Source organism: Rattus rattus, chromosome 6 (genome assembly GCF_011064425.1).
Source record: "Rattus rattus isolate New Zealand chromosome 6, Rrattus_CSIRO_v1, whole genome shotgun sequence".
Taxonomy (NCBI): Eukaryota; Metazoa; Chordata; class Mammalia; order Rodentia; family Muridae; genus Rattus; species Rattus rattus.
The window spans coordinates 40,000,226-40,014,607 of NC_046159.1; the positions used below are offsets into that span (position 1 = coordinate 40,000,226).

The 14,382-nt window shown below is 39.1% G+C and overlaps 1 protein-coding gene across 1 annotated transcript in view; it reads right to left on the minus strand.

The window, feature by feature from the left end:
* Positions 1-1,605: 1,605 nt before the first annotated feature.
* The window catches only part of Cntn4 (contactin 4), a 952,979-nt gene continuing 940,202 nt past the window's right edge, over positions 1,606-14,382 (minus strand). Inside the window, exons 24-25 of the mRNA XM_032906003.1 lie at positions 7,571-7,739; positions 1,606-4,233 (exon numbers count right to left, since the gene is read on the minus strand). Of these exons, the coding sequence (XP_032761894.1) occupies positions 4,133-4,233; positions 7,571-7,739 (270 nt within the window). The 3' untranslated portion in view covers positions 1,606-4,132. The remainder of the gene's footprint in view (positions 4,234-7,570; positions 7,740-14,382) is intronic.

Genomic DNA, 14,382 nt, shown 5'->3' on the forward strand with positions numbered 1-14,382 from the left:
GAACAAACACAATAGCTAACTATTAACAATAATTCCTAGTGTTTGGAGAGGTATGCATTTAAAACATTGTATCCTAAGTGAAAAAGTGGCATTTGTCAGAATGCACCCCAGATTATTAGAATCTATAGCACTTATGATTTGTCTTTTGCCTAGCTGACTTTGTGAGGTCCTAGTGATTAGCATTTTGTGAGGGAATAATGTTGGTATTAGGCCATGCATTAGGATATATATATATATATATATATATATATATATATATATATATATCTTAATTTTAAGAGTCTATTTTCAAGTGGCTGTGGTTGGCCATATCTTCAGTGAGAATCCAATGACAATTTTAACAACAGGAAAATACAATTAAGACTTGATGGTTGATGAGGAATGGAAGGGGGAGGGGTGGCAATGTAGTATAAAAAATAACCTGACATTACATAAAACATATGCTATTTAGTAATTATGGGCTGCTTGTATAGGCAACATTCCTTAAGTATATTGGTAGGTAAGCATTTGGAACAGTTTAACAAAGATTTGAATAGTCTCCTAGATGTCAAAAAGTCTCAACCATTCTGTTTCAAGATAAATGCTCATGGAAATCCCCATATTATTGGCTGGGAGAATTCAGTGCTTACCTTAGAATCAAAGTTTATTGCCCACTCTGCCACCCACATGGAAAGATGCTGCTTTGTATAGAAGACTTGTTAGCTCAGTAAAATGTACTTACCTTGATGGGATCCAATTACCTGTCAGGACAGAGGTCCTTTTTTACAGTGAAATCACAGGTGGGTGACACCCAGAAGAACTTGAAAAGGTTAAAGTAAACAAATTTTCTTAGTGGTCCTCCCTTGGGATTACCCTCAAGGAGTGGTATACCCCACCTAATTGTAGACTGGACCTTAGTGCTTGAGAAGTTCCCTTGGTTGGCCATACATAGAAAGTACTGTTTAGAGCCTCCCAACAACACCTATTCTTTCACCTCTAGAAGCATCAGTCTGCTCTTGGATTAACATAGTGTCCCTGTAAGTGAAGACTTGGTGTGAGCAGGATGGTCAGCTTCTATGATCCACATTGATCAGATACTTCTGGAAGAGCTTTTACCTTGAGCAGAATGACATTAAACCTGGAAACACAATTGGTTTATCCTTCAAACCACACACCAAGAAGACTTTGCAAGGTTTCTGTCCTCCCAAGAGTAGCCGGGTTCTTCCATTCATTAGTACCTTTGGTATTTTCTGAGCTCCTGCAATGACCCTGTGAGATGTTAATTAGTTCCAGTCTGCTTGGTTCAGTTAGGGGACTTGTTTTTGTTGCTGGCAAACAGTGGCTCCTACCCACAAAAAACAATGAAGTCAACAAATCAAGCAAAGTTTGGTAAAGGTGCCAATGTGAAACTTGCTAAATTCTTTGGTCCAGTTGTATCAGCTAACTCAGGGTATCACTATCAGATGATAAAGCTGAGAGGTGAAAAAGGTCATCAAAGCATAACACTAGAAGCCACTGGAACTTTCTACAGCATCATGGAAGTAGTGACAGCCTTTCCTGCTTGGTTTGCTATATAGCACACAGGCGGGCAACTGATGCAAAATGCTACTTCAAAGACCCCTTCAATCAATTCATCAATGAGTATTTATTGCAAGGCACTGTGCTAGGCACTATGGAGAGTACATGGAAGAGAAGACCAATGCCCCTGCCCTCAAGGAGCTTACAATCTAGTTGGGAAGACAAGGTATACATTCAAGGAAAAGTCAGTAACAATACAAGAGTTAGGTTCATATGCAAGGTAACAGTACAAGATATTTCCAAAAGTTGTACCCTATAAAATACTAAATGAAGGGTTGCAGCAAATTCATAGAGAGGACATCACAAGGTCAGGCATGTGGGAAAACCTCAGAGGTGAGCTGGAGTGTTGGAGGAACCCTAGGACAGTTGATATTTAGGTGCGAGAGTGAGGGGGAACATTTCAAGAAGGAACAGCCAAGAGACCAAAAGGCACAGAGGTGAGATCAAAAGCAAGCAGTGTTTAGGGACCAAGTAGGGCTCAGTGTGGCTGTTCAGAGGATTTTTAGGGGTTTAGACTAAGAAGGGACCTTACGTGCTTAAGTTTATATAGATTTTGTGATTTTGGCAATGGGTAGGGAAAACAACAGATATACTTAGATCAAATATACAAAATCTTAGCTAACCATGAATAATATTCTAGTCTCAGCTTCAAGACATTGGTTACTTGATTTTGATCCTCTCTGCTTCAAAGAAGATTTGAAATGGTGTCTTCAGGATTGTCAATTTCAAAGTCACCTTTGGAATTGGGTCACCTAGTTTTGGGGCCAGAGCTCGAGACTTTTGTGTTCCCCTATGATCCCAAGTTGTAACTAGCACAAGGGTAAGCTAAAAATTTCCCTGACAAGCAGGAAGGAATAATGCTCCCAGAAGGCAGATATTTTTACAAACGACAGAATATTTATTAACAATACCTTTAAAAAAGATTACATATGCTAGATCACTGGTAGATATCATTTACACTGGGATTGGGCTTACCTGGGGTATCAGGCTTTTTTCATTCATTTTATTATTTAGTTGATTTTTTTTTTGCATGTGACTTTAAATCGTATTTGAACATAGAAGTAAGCCATATCAAAGTAAGAAAGGAACACAGTTGAAATACTGACAATATTTTCCCTGTTAGCATCCTAATTTTTACACAAATGGAATTTTGATGATGACTTTATTGGATGAATATAATTAGCAGGTTGAAAAGCTATGTTATGTGTGTGTAAGCAAAAAATGACAAATTACAGGCAATCGTGAGCTCTCCAAGAAAGACTAAAAAGGTGATTGCGTGTTTTCACATGAAAAGCTTTATAGGAAATCCCATTGCCTTCTATGTTCCACCCTTGTCAGCTTACAAAACATCCCCCATCATAATAAATAGTTTTTTCATAAGAATAAGGTTTTGTTGATATTGCCATCTTTCATTGTATGACTTTAAGATTTAGAAGGTAAAGCTTATAAAGCAACCAAACTAGCTACTGCAAAATGGGAGAGACATCAAGGTCCAATGCACATGGACTACTGATAGTTTAGAGAGTTATATGTAAAATTCTTTGCAGCAGCTATCTGCTAAAGTAGGAAAAAGTTTTCAAATTACATATGTTATTGTCATTCAAAAGAAGGACTCTATCATTACAGTTATACATGGTATCTATAAGAAATCTTGAAATTATAAATGCATCGACAGAAGTTTTAAAAAATTTACATTCAAAACAGATATGTCTAAAGAGTAAAATTACCTTTTATGCCATGAAAGACTCGTTTGACTATAGTAACTTTTCATCTATGTTACTACAGGATATGTAACTTCAAATTCAATGCCTAAGATAACGCTACCACAAGGACGGTGCTCAAATAAAGTCTTACCAGACAATGCTAAGTTCAGGGATGGGAGGATTGCACAAGGTACCTCATGGGCTGGGAAGTTTAGCTTTTGGGGATGTGTAGCTCCTGAAACCATTTCAAATTGTGTTGAGCAACAAAATTCACAACAGGGTGGGAAAACATATCACATATGTCAAGGGGACTCGATTCAATGCATTAACCATTCAAGGAATAATTTATATACAGCAGCCTTGAGTTACAGACCCAGTCTCTAGATGTTTTGACACCGGATCCTTGTAAAACTGTACAAGTCAATTGTAATTCATCTACTGAGATGATTTTCAAACTCTGTCCTTAAAGGAAATCGTCTCAAATCATAATTGTGTGGTTGTGTTGCCCAGAGCATTTTACAGCAGAGGAAGAAAAAAAAACAATATCTACATTATATGTTAACTTTAAAAAATTCTATAAAACACTAAATATATAATAAAAAATATGCATATAAGGACATATGTAAACTGCTTTGGTAACATCATATTACAGATGTCTTCAGTGCATTGCAGAGTTTCCAAAGAAACTTCAGACAAAGCTAGATTTGCTTTGAGGAAGTACTGTATAATGCCATTCCTAACGAAGCAAAAAACATTTTTTTCCAGTAATAAGATGTACTTGAACAACAATATTACTTAGTACTGGGTGTCTTCAAAACAACTAGCTAAATGTTGCTTATATTATAAATAGTGAGTCCTTTAGATAACTTTTGTCATAAGCTAGACCTGGCTGTGAGAGAAATCATTATTGTACTGATGGCTGACAGTGTACACGCATTGGAGGTAGAAGCCCCAGATCCTCTTGCATAGGAATCTGAAAAGAGAGAACAAATTTGTTCATCAGGGTCTCTTCCTATATACAAAGGAAAAGGATGCTATAGGCCTTACCAAAACAACATGGCTGGCTGGGTTCTAAAACAAAACAAAACAAAACAAAACAAAACAAAACAAAACAAAACAAAACAAAACAAAACAAAACAACCTGTCCTATCTGTTTGTTCATCATCTGGCTATCTATTTTATTTTTATTATGTGTGTATGTGTATGAAGAAATGCATGTGTGCTCAGATATGTGTGCATACACATAGGCATGAACATGGAAATGAGAGGACACTGTCAGCTCCTTAGATGGATACCATCCACCTTGCTTTCTCGAGGCTGGGTCTCTTACTGGTCTGGAACTCACCAAGGTATCTTCCTGTCTCTGCCTCTCCAGTGCTAGGACTACAAGGGTGTGGCTGTATCTAGCTTACTTTTAAACATGGGCTAGGGCTCATATTCGAGTCCTCCAGCTTGCAAGGCAAGTGCTTTACTGACTGAGCTTTCTTTCCAAGCCAACCTACATGACTCTATCAATGATTCATTAATATCAGTTCCATGATAACCTATCTACGGTATGGGATCAGGCTAGGAATCATCCTGCAGATGCTTTAGATTCCTATAAATTGAGGTTGTCTGTATCCAGTGTAATAATTACTTAAATATTACTAGGAATATGCCTGTTAGAGGTTGGATCGAAAACTGATATTCCTTTTCAGTTCCGCTTCTGTGCTACACAGATGATATGACACTCAGCTCTTACAGGCCCTCTCTGTGGACCAGATATCATCACTTTTTCATCCATCAGATGAGACTAGGCTCCCAAGAGATGAGGTAACTAACTTGTCTAAGAATGCCTAGCTAAGTAAATGTCTGGATTGGGAATCAAAACCGTGTTTATCTAAGTAAATCTCTTTTTCTCACACAAAATAATCACATTGCAAGCAAGCTTCTTCACGTAGGCTGTATATTTTTCTTAATAAAAGCTTTCCCATTGTTAATCTCGGTGTCTTTAAAGCTGTTTGATCTCTCCAACAGAAGATGGAAGTCCCTTAAGAGAAGACGTCATGCTCTACTAACATTCAGATCGTCAGTATCTGGCCACTATAAATGGTTTTGTAATGAATGAGACCAAGAATCAGTGAGCAAAAGAACTACCTTTGCAATGATAAAAAGTTTATAATAATGTTTAAGCAAAGTGAGATAGAGAAATCTGATTTTGTGGGGTTGTGGGCTGGTCCTATGACTCACTGTGTGAAGGTGTGAAGCTCCCTTTCTGCAGAAGTCAGATCTTTAGTTTGGTGATCAACTCATATACTTAGCCAGCTCCAGGCCAATCAAGGTTAATCAGTGAGACCCTTCCCCTTCCCCAAAAACAAACAGAACAAATAAGAATACAGTTCAGAGGCATTTAAGTCCCTTATTAACATATATATATATAAATATAATAAAACATATATTAACTATGTAAACCATACAATATATAAACCATATATATTATAACATTTATACACACATACATACATATTTATATATTATGTATGTATGTTAGTGTTTATGTAAGTATGAACTTCATCTCTGAGGCTTGGCTTTGGCCCCAGTTTCCCACTAAACCCTGAACTATTCTGGAACACAGATAAGTACTTATTTAATCATTCCTAAATGATAGGCATTCACAGAACAGATGAAATGACCAAGGAGCTCTTTATTCTTCTGAACTGAAAAAATCTCACAGAAATAAAATTACTTCAGGGCTACTTTGTTACCATTTCCTATCTGTAAGACATAACAGCATTTTCCTTTGAAAAATAAAATGATGGACACCTAGAAGATACTTACTCCAGCTCTAAAATTAGGGTCTCAGAGGATATCACCCATGGTTTAAAATATTATCTTTCCAGTGATAGCTTGAAAGTTTATAACTCTAGCCAGCACTGATCCTATAATACCCAGACCTCAAATCCAAAGGGCAGAAAAATACATCCCTAAATACCTAATGGCAACTTGGATATCAACCTAATCTCCTCTTTATCAGTGTAAAACACTCCATAAACAAAGGAACCATGTGAACTAAAGAAGAACTAAAGAAGGCTCTAATCCTAGCACTTAGGAAGCAGAGGCAGACCGATTTCTGCAAGCCGGAAGACAGCTTCCTTTATGTAACTAACCCAGAGTCAATCAGGGCTACTTTGTGGGATCCTACCTGCCAAAATGAAGACAAAATACAAAAAACAAAGCAAAACAAAGACCCCCAAAAAAGTGCAATCCATTGGCAGTACTTTCAGATGCTATGTAAGCAGCTCTGCTCTTTCTAGATGCTTTCTAAATCACGCCAAATCGTACTCGAACATTCACTAAACTGCCATGCTCCACTCACCAGCTGCTGCCAATCATTATTCTGACTTTTGACTCCATACATTTTCTTTTATGAAAATAAAATCATACAACAAAAATTTGTATGCTGATGAGATTATTTGTAAACATAAAACTTAAAAACACAATAGAAAAGCTACTCACAAAAGCTACTCTTACATAGTATTTAGCAACATTTAAAAATGGAGACAATTAACTATACTAATTTATATGTTTTTTTACATGTAGATTTCATATTCTCTTTTTTTTTTTTTTTTTTTGGTTTTTTTTTTCGGAGCTGGGGACCGAACCCAGGGCCTTGCGCTTCCTAGGTAAGCGCTCTACCGCTGAGCTAAATCCCCAGCCCCAGATTTCATATTCTCAATCAAAATATATCACGTTAACTTCAAAATGTTTCTAACTCGAGACTAAATAACATTAGTTTACCAGGGATAAAACACAACAGCCTTGGTAAGAACTTTTTGGGCAGAGTACTAGCACTGGGGAGGCAGAGGCAGGTGGATCTCTGTGAGTTCAAGGCCAGCCTGGTCTATGCAGCAAGTTCCAGACCAGTTGTGCTCCATAGTGAGACCTGTGTTAAAAAACAATGACAACAACCAAACCTTTTTGTCTCTTCTTCCTAACTGCATTGTTCATTAACTATAGAGGCTATGATTAGTTAGGGGACTATGTACTTGCTAGCCAAATGGGTCAATATGAAACAACCCTTCACGCCTTATAAGGGGCAGCCTTCATTTTCTACTTTGGTTGGTCACAGACTCAATCCATCAAAACTAGGCAAAGAGGTTTTTTTTGCATAAAGTTTCTTGAAATCGGAAAACACCAGTTAGGGAAGAAAGGATGCTCTCGTCATTCACCTTAATCATGACTCTTTCTTATCAGGCTCCACTTCCTTAAAGCCTTGAGTCATCTGGGAGAGTGACGCAGTAGGAAAGGGGGAAGATGAAAAGAGGTCTTACTTGATATCTTTGGGATTCGGATCTGCTCACTGCTGCTGCCGTCTCCGCCGTCACTGAATGGCTTGATCTCTATGATGTAGTCTTCATCGAAAGGTAGAGAAAGCTCCACTGACGTCTTGTTCGTTTCAATGACAGATGTGCTACTTTGCCTGTTCCATCGGTACAAGACCTGCCCAGGCAGAAAGAGCCGTGTCATCTGCTGTTCTAACTGATGCACAAAGATATGGTATATTCTTTTTTAGCTCAGTGTGCTAGTTAACTGTAAAACGATGGGAGAGCTCTGACAGCCTGCTGACACTCAGAAGGCTCGTTTGTGATGGCGAGGGTCAAGTCTGCTGCCACCATGTTGTGGAGGGAAGAGTTGGAAGGAGGAGTTGGGGTGGGAAAGGATAGCAGCAGTGTGGTTGTTCTTTCACATGGGTAAGTTAACGTGTATTGAAATATAGAAGACTGAACATCTCCTTAAGAATGCAGAATCAGTGACACATCAGGAGCCTTGGCTTCAGAATTGACTTGGTTCTGTGTGACCCTAGGTCATTTTCTTCATGTCTCTTAACTTCAGTTCCCTTTACTATAAAATGGGACAAACCCACCCACTTTTCAAAATTTTGCAAAGACTGAATGCAGTGAGGGTTAGGTTGAAGGAACAATTTAAGAAAGCTTATCTATGCAGGCTCAAATGGAACAAGATGAACACACACAGCAGGGGTTCCTAGAACAAGAAACACTCAGCAGGTTGTTATTATCCAGAAACTTCTTGAAAGAGGACATTTCTGCACATATAGACTGGTTGTGAAAGGCAAGGGCAATGAGCTCTCTACTTTCCCTCCCACTGCAACTCCTTTAAAGGACCCCATAGAGGAGGACATCGGTGACCACTGGGAAGTGAGGTACTTCTGTGTAACTTGTGCACCTTTGTTTTCCTTCCTGGGTCTCTTAGATGCTGACTTTGGACTGTAATGTATCTGTTGAGGAGGCTGGCTAGGTTTCCTAAAAATATATTAGCTTGAGGCTTTGATGGTCCCTTACCCACATAGGGAACAAAATACAAAGGAATAAAATGTGTATCTGCCATTGTCTACCTAGCAAATACACTGTAAATTCCGACTCTTACAGGTAACTTTTCAATGTCACATAATGTAGGTGTTATTTTACCTTTTTACAGGTGGGGGCACTGAGACCCAGGGACCTCTCATCATGGAGAAGTGGCAGGAAATTGATTCCTAAGTCTACAGTCCAAAATCAAAAGAGCCTCCCTTCTTCAGCTTCCCATGGGATAAAAAGAATGATCGATGACACCAGTAGTCAGCTGCCTTGGGTGTTTTGGACACTTACTGGTACCTTTATTCTATACTTCTTTGCAGAGTTAAGAGGGTGGGCACATTTTTGCCCGTCGTGGCATGGGAATGGGCCAGTCATCACTGTTGGCAGACATAATTGAATGTCACATATAGCTACCTGTTTAGTGAGTAGAGACCAAAGCCATGGCAGAAACTCCTACAGTGCTAAAGGTAGCCCCACAGAAAAGCATGGTCTCACTCTGAATGTGGTAAGTAAGGGATGGTAAATCTCATTCTACTTCTTGTCTTGGCTGCAAGGTAAGAGTGTAGGTTATGATATACTTTTATTTAAAAAAATAATCATTTGGATAATGTCAATATGAGATTAGGTTAGCAAAGTCAATCTTGCCTCAGAATCACCAGGCAAGATACTTAAAACATCATTTGTTCAGCCCATTCCCAGAGTTGCTGACATCAGAGATCAGAGCTGAGAACTGGGCTTTTGCTTTTCTACTAAGTTCTCACCCTACACCGATGTTGCTTGAACATGTATCCCAGTCTGAAAACTCAGGACCAGCTCATAATTTCCTAATACCTCTGTGAATACTGATCTACTGAGGTCAGAAATATATGGTCAGTCTTCTATTGCAAGACAAACAAACATGAGTGAAATTCATAAAATTTCCTTAACATAGTTTAGATCCCATTTTTCCCCTGGCATTTTATCACCTTAATTTACAGCCCTCTAATACAAGGTGGAAAATACAATTTCCTTAAGGTGGAAAGATTCACAAGCCATCTCCTTCCCCAAACTGAAGCATCAGCTGTGCCAGGCTCAGCATCCCTTTGCTAATGATCAAGTGCCAATAAATCCTGGGGCACCACTTCTCATCCGAGCCCTTCAGGAGAATGGGCTGGCTGATGGGATGCAAGGTCACATCTCGCTCAGAGGAATAAATTGCTTCTTTGATTTACTTTTGGTCCTTGCAAGAGCTCAGAGAATCCAACCAGTTTCACGTATAAATCCAAAGAAACATTTCTAAGAAACAGCATACTTTTTTTTTAAATCAACACTGCTTCAGTCTTATAACAATGGAGACTGCAGTGGCACCTAAATAAGGACAACAAAAGCTTTATTTTCACTACACACTTGGTACAGCTGATTGACACGAAGGTCATGCTTGTACCTGATATAAAACAGGCAGGGAGAAAAAGAGGATACCTGGGACTCATGATAACAACAGCAAGCACTGATTGCTTTTGCTTCTCTAGGGTTGGAACACTTCTACACCCAATGTTTAAACCTAAGTAAACTAACTCTAGCCTTGATTATTTATATCAACTTGGCCACCACCTCTGGGTCAAGTTTCTTTCCCCCTCAGGTCTGTGTCCTCATATGTGCAAAATTAGACAGAGACCTTAAAAGAGGTCAGGTGGTAAGAGAGCAGATGGCTCAGCAGGTAAAGGAATCTGCTACCCACCATGATGTCATTGACTAGAGCTCTAGTATCCAGTCAATGAAAGGAGCGAACTAACTACCGAAAGTTGTCCTGTGACCTCCAGATGCATGCTGTAGACCTGTGGGTATAAGTGCATGTATTCATGTGTGTGCCTGCATGTGTTTACATGCTCATGGGCATACACACACACACACACACACACACACACACACACACACACACACAAATAAATAAGTAAACAAGTAATACAAAAAATAAATAAAGGCAGAGAATGAGTAGCCTGAGGATCATATACTTGCATGTATTATTTGTTCGACCACCTTAATGTTGGATTTAAAAAAATACTAACTTTATAAAATAAAAATTATGCATAGTTATTGTCAAAAGATACTGCTATCGTGGTTGCTATGGTTAGGGTAGTCATCTGCTGTGAAATCCATGTTAGATTTTAATTGCTATTATATTATTTTTAAATGGTAGGACATAGTGGCTTATGCTTGCAATCCTTATATATTCAGAGCTTATACAAAGCTTAAATTGCTTACATATTCAGGATGCTGAGGCAGGAGGATTACTAGGAATTTGAGGTCAGCCTGACTACACAGTGAGTTCTAGAACAGTTCTGGCTACAGAGTTATAGATTCTGTTTCAAAACCAAACCAAGCCATACCGAACCAAACCAAAGTAACCAACCAACCAACCAATCAAACAAACAAACAAAAATGTGGAAGATTTAAGAGGTGATTAGACTCAGTTAAGATGTGCCTGGACTATGAGACTTCTACCCTCATTCTAGGATTGGTGCTGTTGTAGGACTCCTGTCCACTTTTGGTGTTTCAGTCTCTCACCTTTTGCTGTGTAATGACAGGTCAAGAGGACTCTCCTTGTAGGCCAACAGTTTTGTGTTAGAATGCCTAGCCTCCAGAAATATACTTCTGTTTGTCATTCATTAGCAAACCTCAATTATTCTCTTACAGTAGCTAACAGATACAAAGACACCAGACTAACTTCTCATTGGCAACAAGTGGTGCTAATTAGCCTTGTGCCCCCCACCCCCAACCTCTCTGGATGGTCACAAAGTCCCTTGCTATAGTCACCAATATTTCACATTCTGTTACACTGACACCCATTCACCTCTGTACCTTCATGCCATCTACCTACATTCTTTCCCAGAGAGTGAGATGTCTGTCTTATTTCTTCTTTCACTGAAAGCCCAGTTGAGATGTCACCCCTAAAGTGGCTTTCCCTGGCCTTTATATAAAGGACACGCCTCTCCTGTGTGCCCCTTGGCTCTCTATGATCCTCTCACCTTCGCGTCCTTTTCCTTGTGATACTTTATTTTCACTCACTGTGTCTGTCTGCTTTCTGCTAGGCAAAGTAAACAGTGGTTAAAGGTAAGAAACAGATTCCACACTGCTGTGTTCAGAACCCAGGTTTGGATATTTCAGGATATTATCTTAGCACATCTCCATGTCTTCAAAATTATGGTTAATAGACACAGTAGATTCTAGGAATTTCTTCTTTAAGGGGTTATTAGGAAGGTAAGATTATTAAGAAACTTGGAATGGGGCCTACATCTTTCACTGGGGCAGATAATCAATGTGTCTGCTCCTCTGAAGACACCACAGGCTGAAGGCCTGCCAGGAGATTGGCTGCACCCAGGTGAGGAACCCTCTCAAACAACCTCAGCAGTTGGGCCCCAGAGGAATCCAGCACACACAGGCCTATTCCATATGCTCAATCTCTACCTCCCTTCTGGCCTTCACCTTTTGTCATCGGGGCACACCTTCACCCTGTCTGCCTCTCTGAAGACCCAAGGCTGAAGGCCTCCCAGGAGATCTGTCACAGTCAGGGCAACAGATCATTACTGTGCATCCCCCTCTGAAGACACCACAGGCTGAAGATCTCCCAGAAGATCTGCTGTAGCCAGGGCCACAGGTCTACCAGAAGACATGCAGCAACACAGGGACACAGGAGATAGGCTCCAAACAGAAACATCCAGGCCAGTTAACACCAGAGATAACCAGATGGCAGGAGGCAAGTGCAAGACCATAAGCAACAGAAGCCCATATAGTGGCACCATTGGAATCCAGTTCTACCAAGCCCTGGATACACCAACACACCTGAAAATCAAGATGCTGACCAAAATTCCTATCTCATGAAGATAATAGAATCCTTTAAGGAGGATATAAATAAGCTACTGAATGAAATGCAGGACAACACAGGTAAATAGGTAGAAGCCCTTAAAGAGGAAAGGAATCCCTTAAAGAAATGCAGGGAAACACAATCAAACAGGTGAAGGAGTTGAACAAAGCAGTCCAAGACCTAAAAACAGAAGTAGAAACAGTACAGAAATCACAAATGGAAGTAACCCTGGAAATGGAAAACCTAGGAAAGAGGTCGGGAGCTACAGATGTAAATATCAACAACAGAATACAAGAGATAGAAGAGAGAATCTCAGGTATAGAAGATACTTTAGAAAATATTGGCACAACAGTCAGAGAAAATACAAATCATAAAAAAAAACTCCTAATCAAAAACATCTAGGAAATCCAGGACACAAAGGAAAGACCAACCAAGAATAATGGGAAAAGAATAAAGTGACGATTCCCAGCTCAAAGGACAAGAAAATGTCTTCAACAAAATCATTGAAGAAAACTTCCCCAACCTAAAGGAAGAGATGGTTATAAATGTACAAGAAGCCTACAAAACACCAAACAAATTAGGAAGAAAAAAATAGTCCTATTACATAATAATGAAAACACTAAATACACAGAGCAATGGAAGAATATTAAAAGCTGTAAAGGAAAAAGGCCAAGTAATATATAAAGGCAAACCTATCAGAATTATACCAGACTTCTCAACAGAGACCCAAAAAGTCAGAAGAGCCTGGAGAGAGGTCATGCAGACCCTAAGAGAACACAAATGTCACCCCAGGCTACTAGACTCTGCAAAAGTCTTAATCTTGATAGATGGAGAAACCAAAATATTCCATGACAAAACCATATTTAAACAATGTTTGTCTACCAATCCAGCCCTTCAGAGGAGTCTAGAAGTAAAACACCAACACAAGGAGGATACCTATACCAAAGAAATAACAAGAAATTAATAATCTCACCACAAAAACAAAAGGAAAAAAATCACATACACATAATGCCACTTATAACAACAAACATATCAGGAACTAACAATCATCTTTTTTTTTTAACATTTATTTATTTATTATGTTTACATCATACAGCTTTCTGCCTGCATGTATGCAACTACAGGCCAGAAGAGGGCACCAGACTTGATTATAGGTGGTTGTGAGCCACCATGTGGTTGCTGGGAATTGAACTCAGGACCTCTGGAAGAGCAGACAGTGCTCTTAACCTCTGAGCCATCTCTCCAGCCCATCTTTAATATCTTTAAATGTCAACAATCTCAATTCCTCAATAAAAAGACATAAGCTAACAAACTGGATATGCAAGCAGGATCCAGCATTTGTTGCTTACAGGAACCATACATACCTCAATGACAAAGACAGATACTATCTCAGAGTAAAAGGCTGATAAAAGTATTACAAGCAAATGGTGCCAAGAAACAAGATGGACTTGCCATCCTAATATCCAATAAAATAGACTTTCAACTAAATGTTATCAAGCAAGATGGGAAAGATACTTCATACTCATCAAAGGAAAGTCCCACCAAGAGAAAGTCTCAATTCTGAACTTCTATGCCCAAAATGCAAGGGCACCCACATTCATAATAGAAACTTTACTAAAGCTCAAAGGTCACATTAAACACTGAACAATAATAGTGGGAGACTTGAACACCCCACTCTCACCAATAGATAGGTCATTGAAACAGAAACTAAACACACAGTGAAACTAATAGAGGTTATGAACCACATGGACTTTACAGATAAATACAGAACGTTTCACCTGAAAACAAAAGAATATATCTTCTCAGAACTTCATGGTACCTTCTCCAAAATTGACCATATAATCTGTCACAAAACAAGCATCAACAGATACAAGAAGATTGAAATAAAATCATGTATCCTATTAGATCACCACAGAATAAGGCTAGA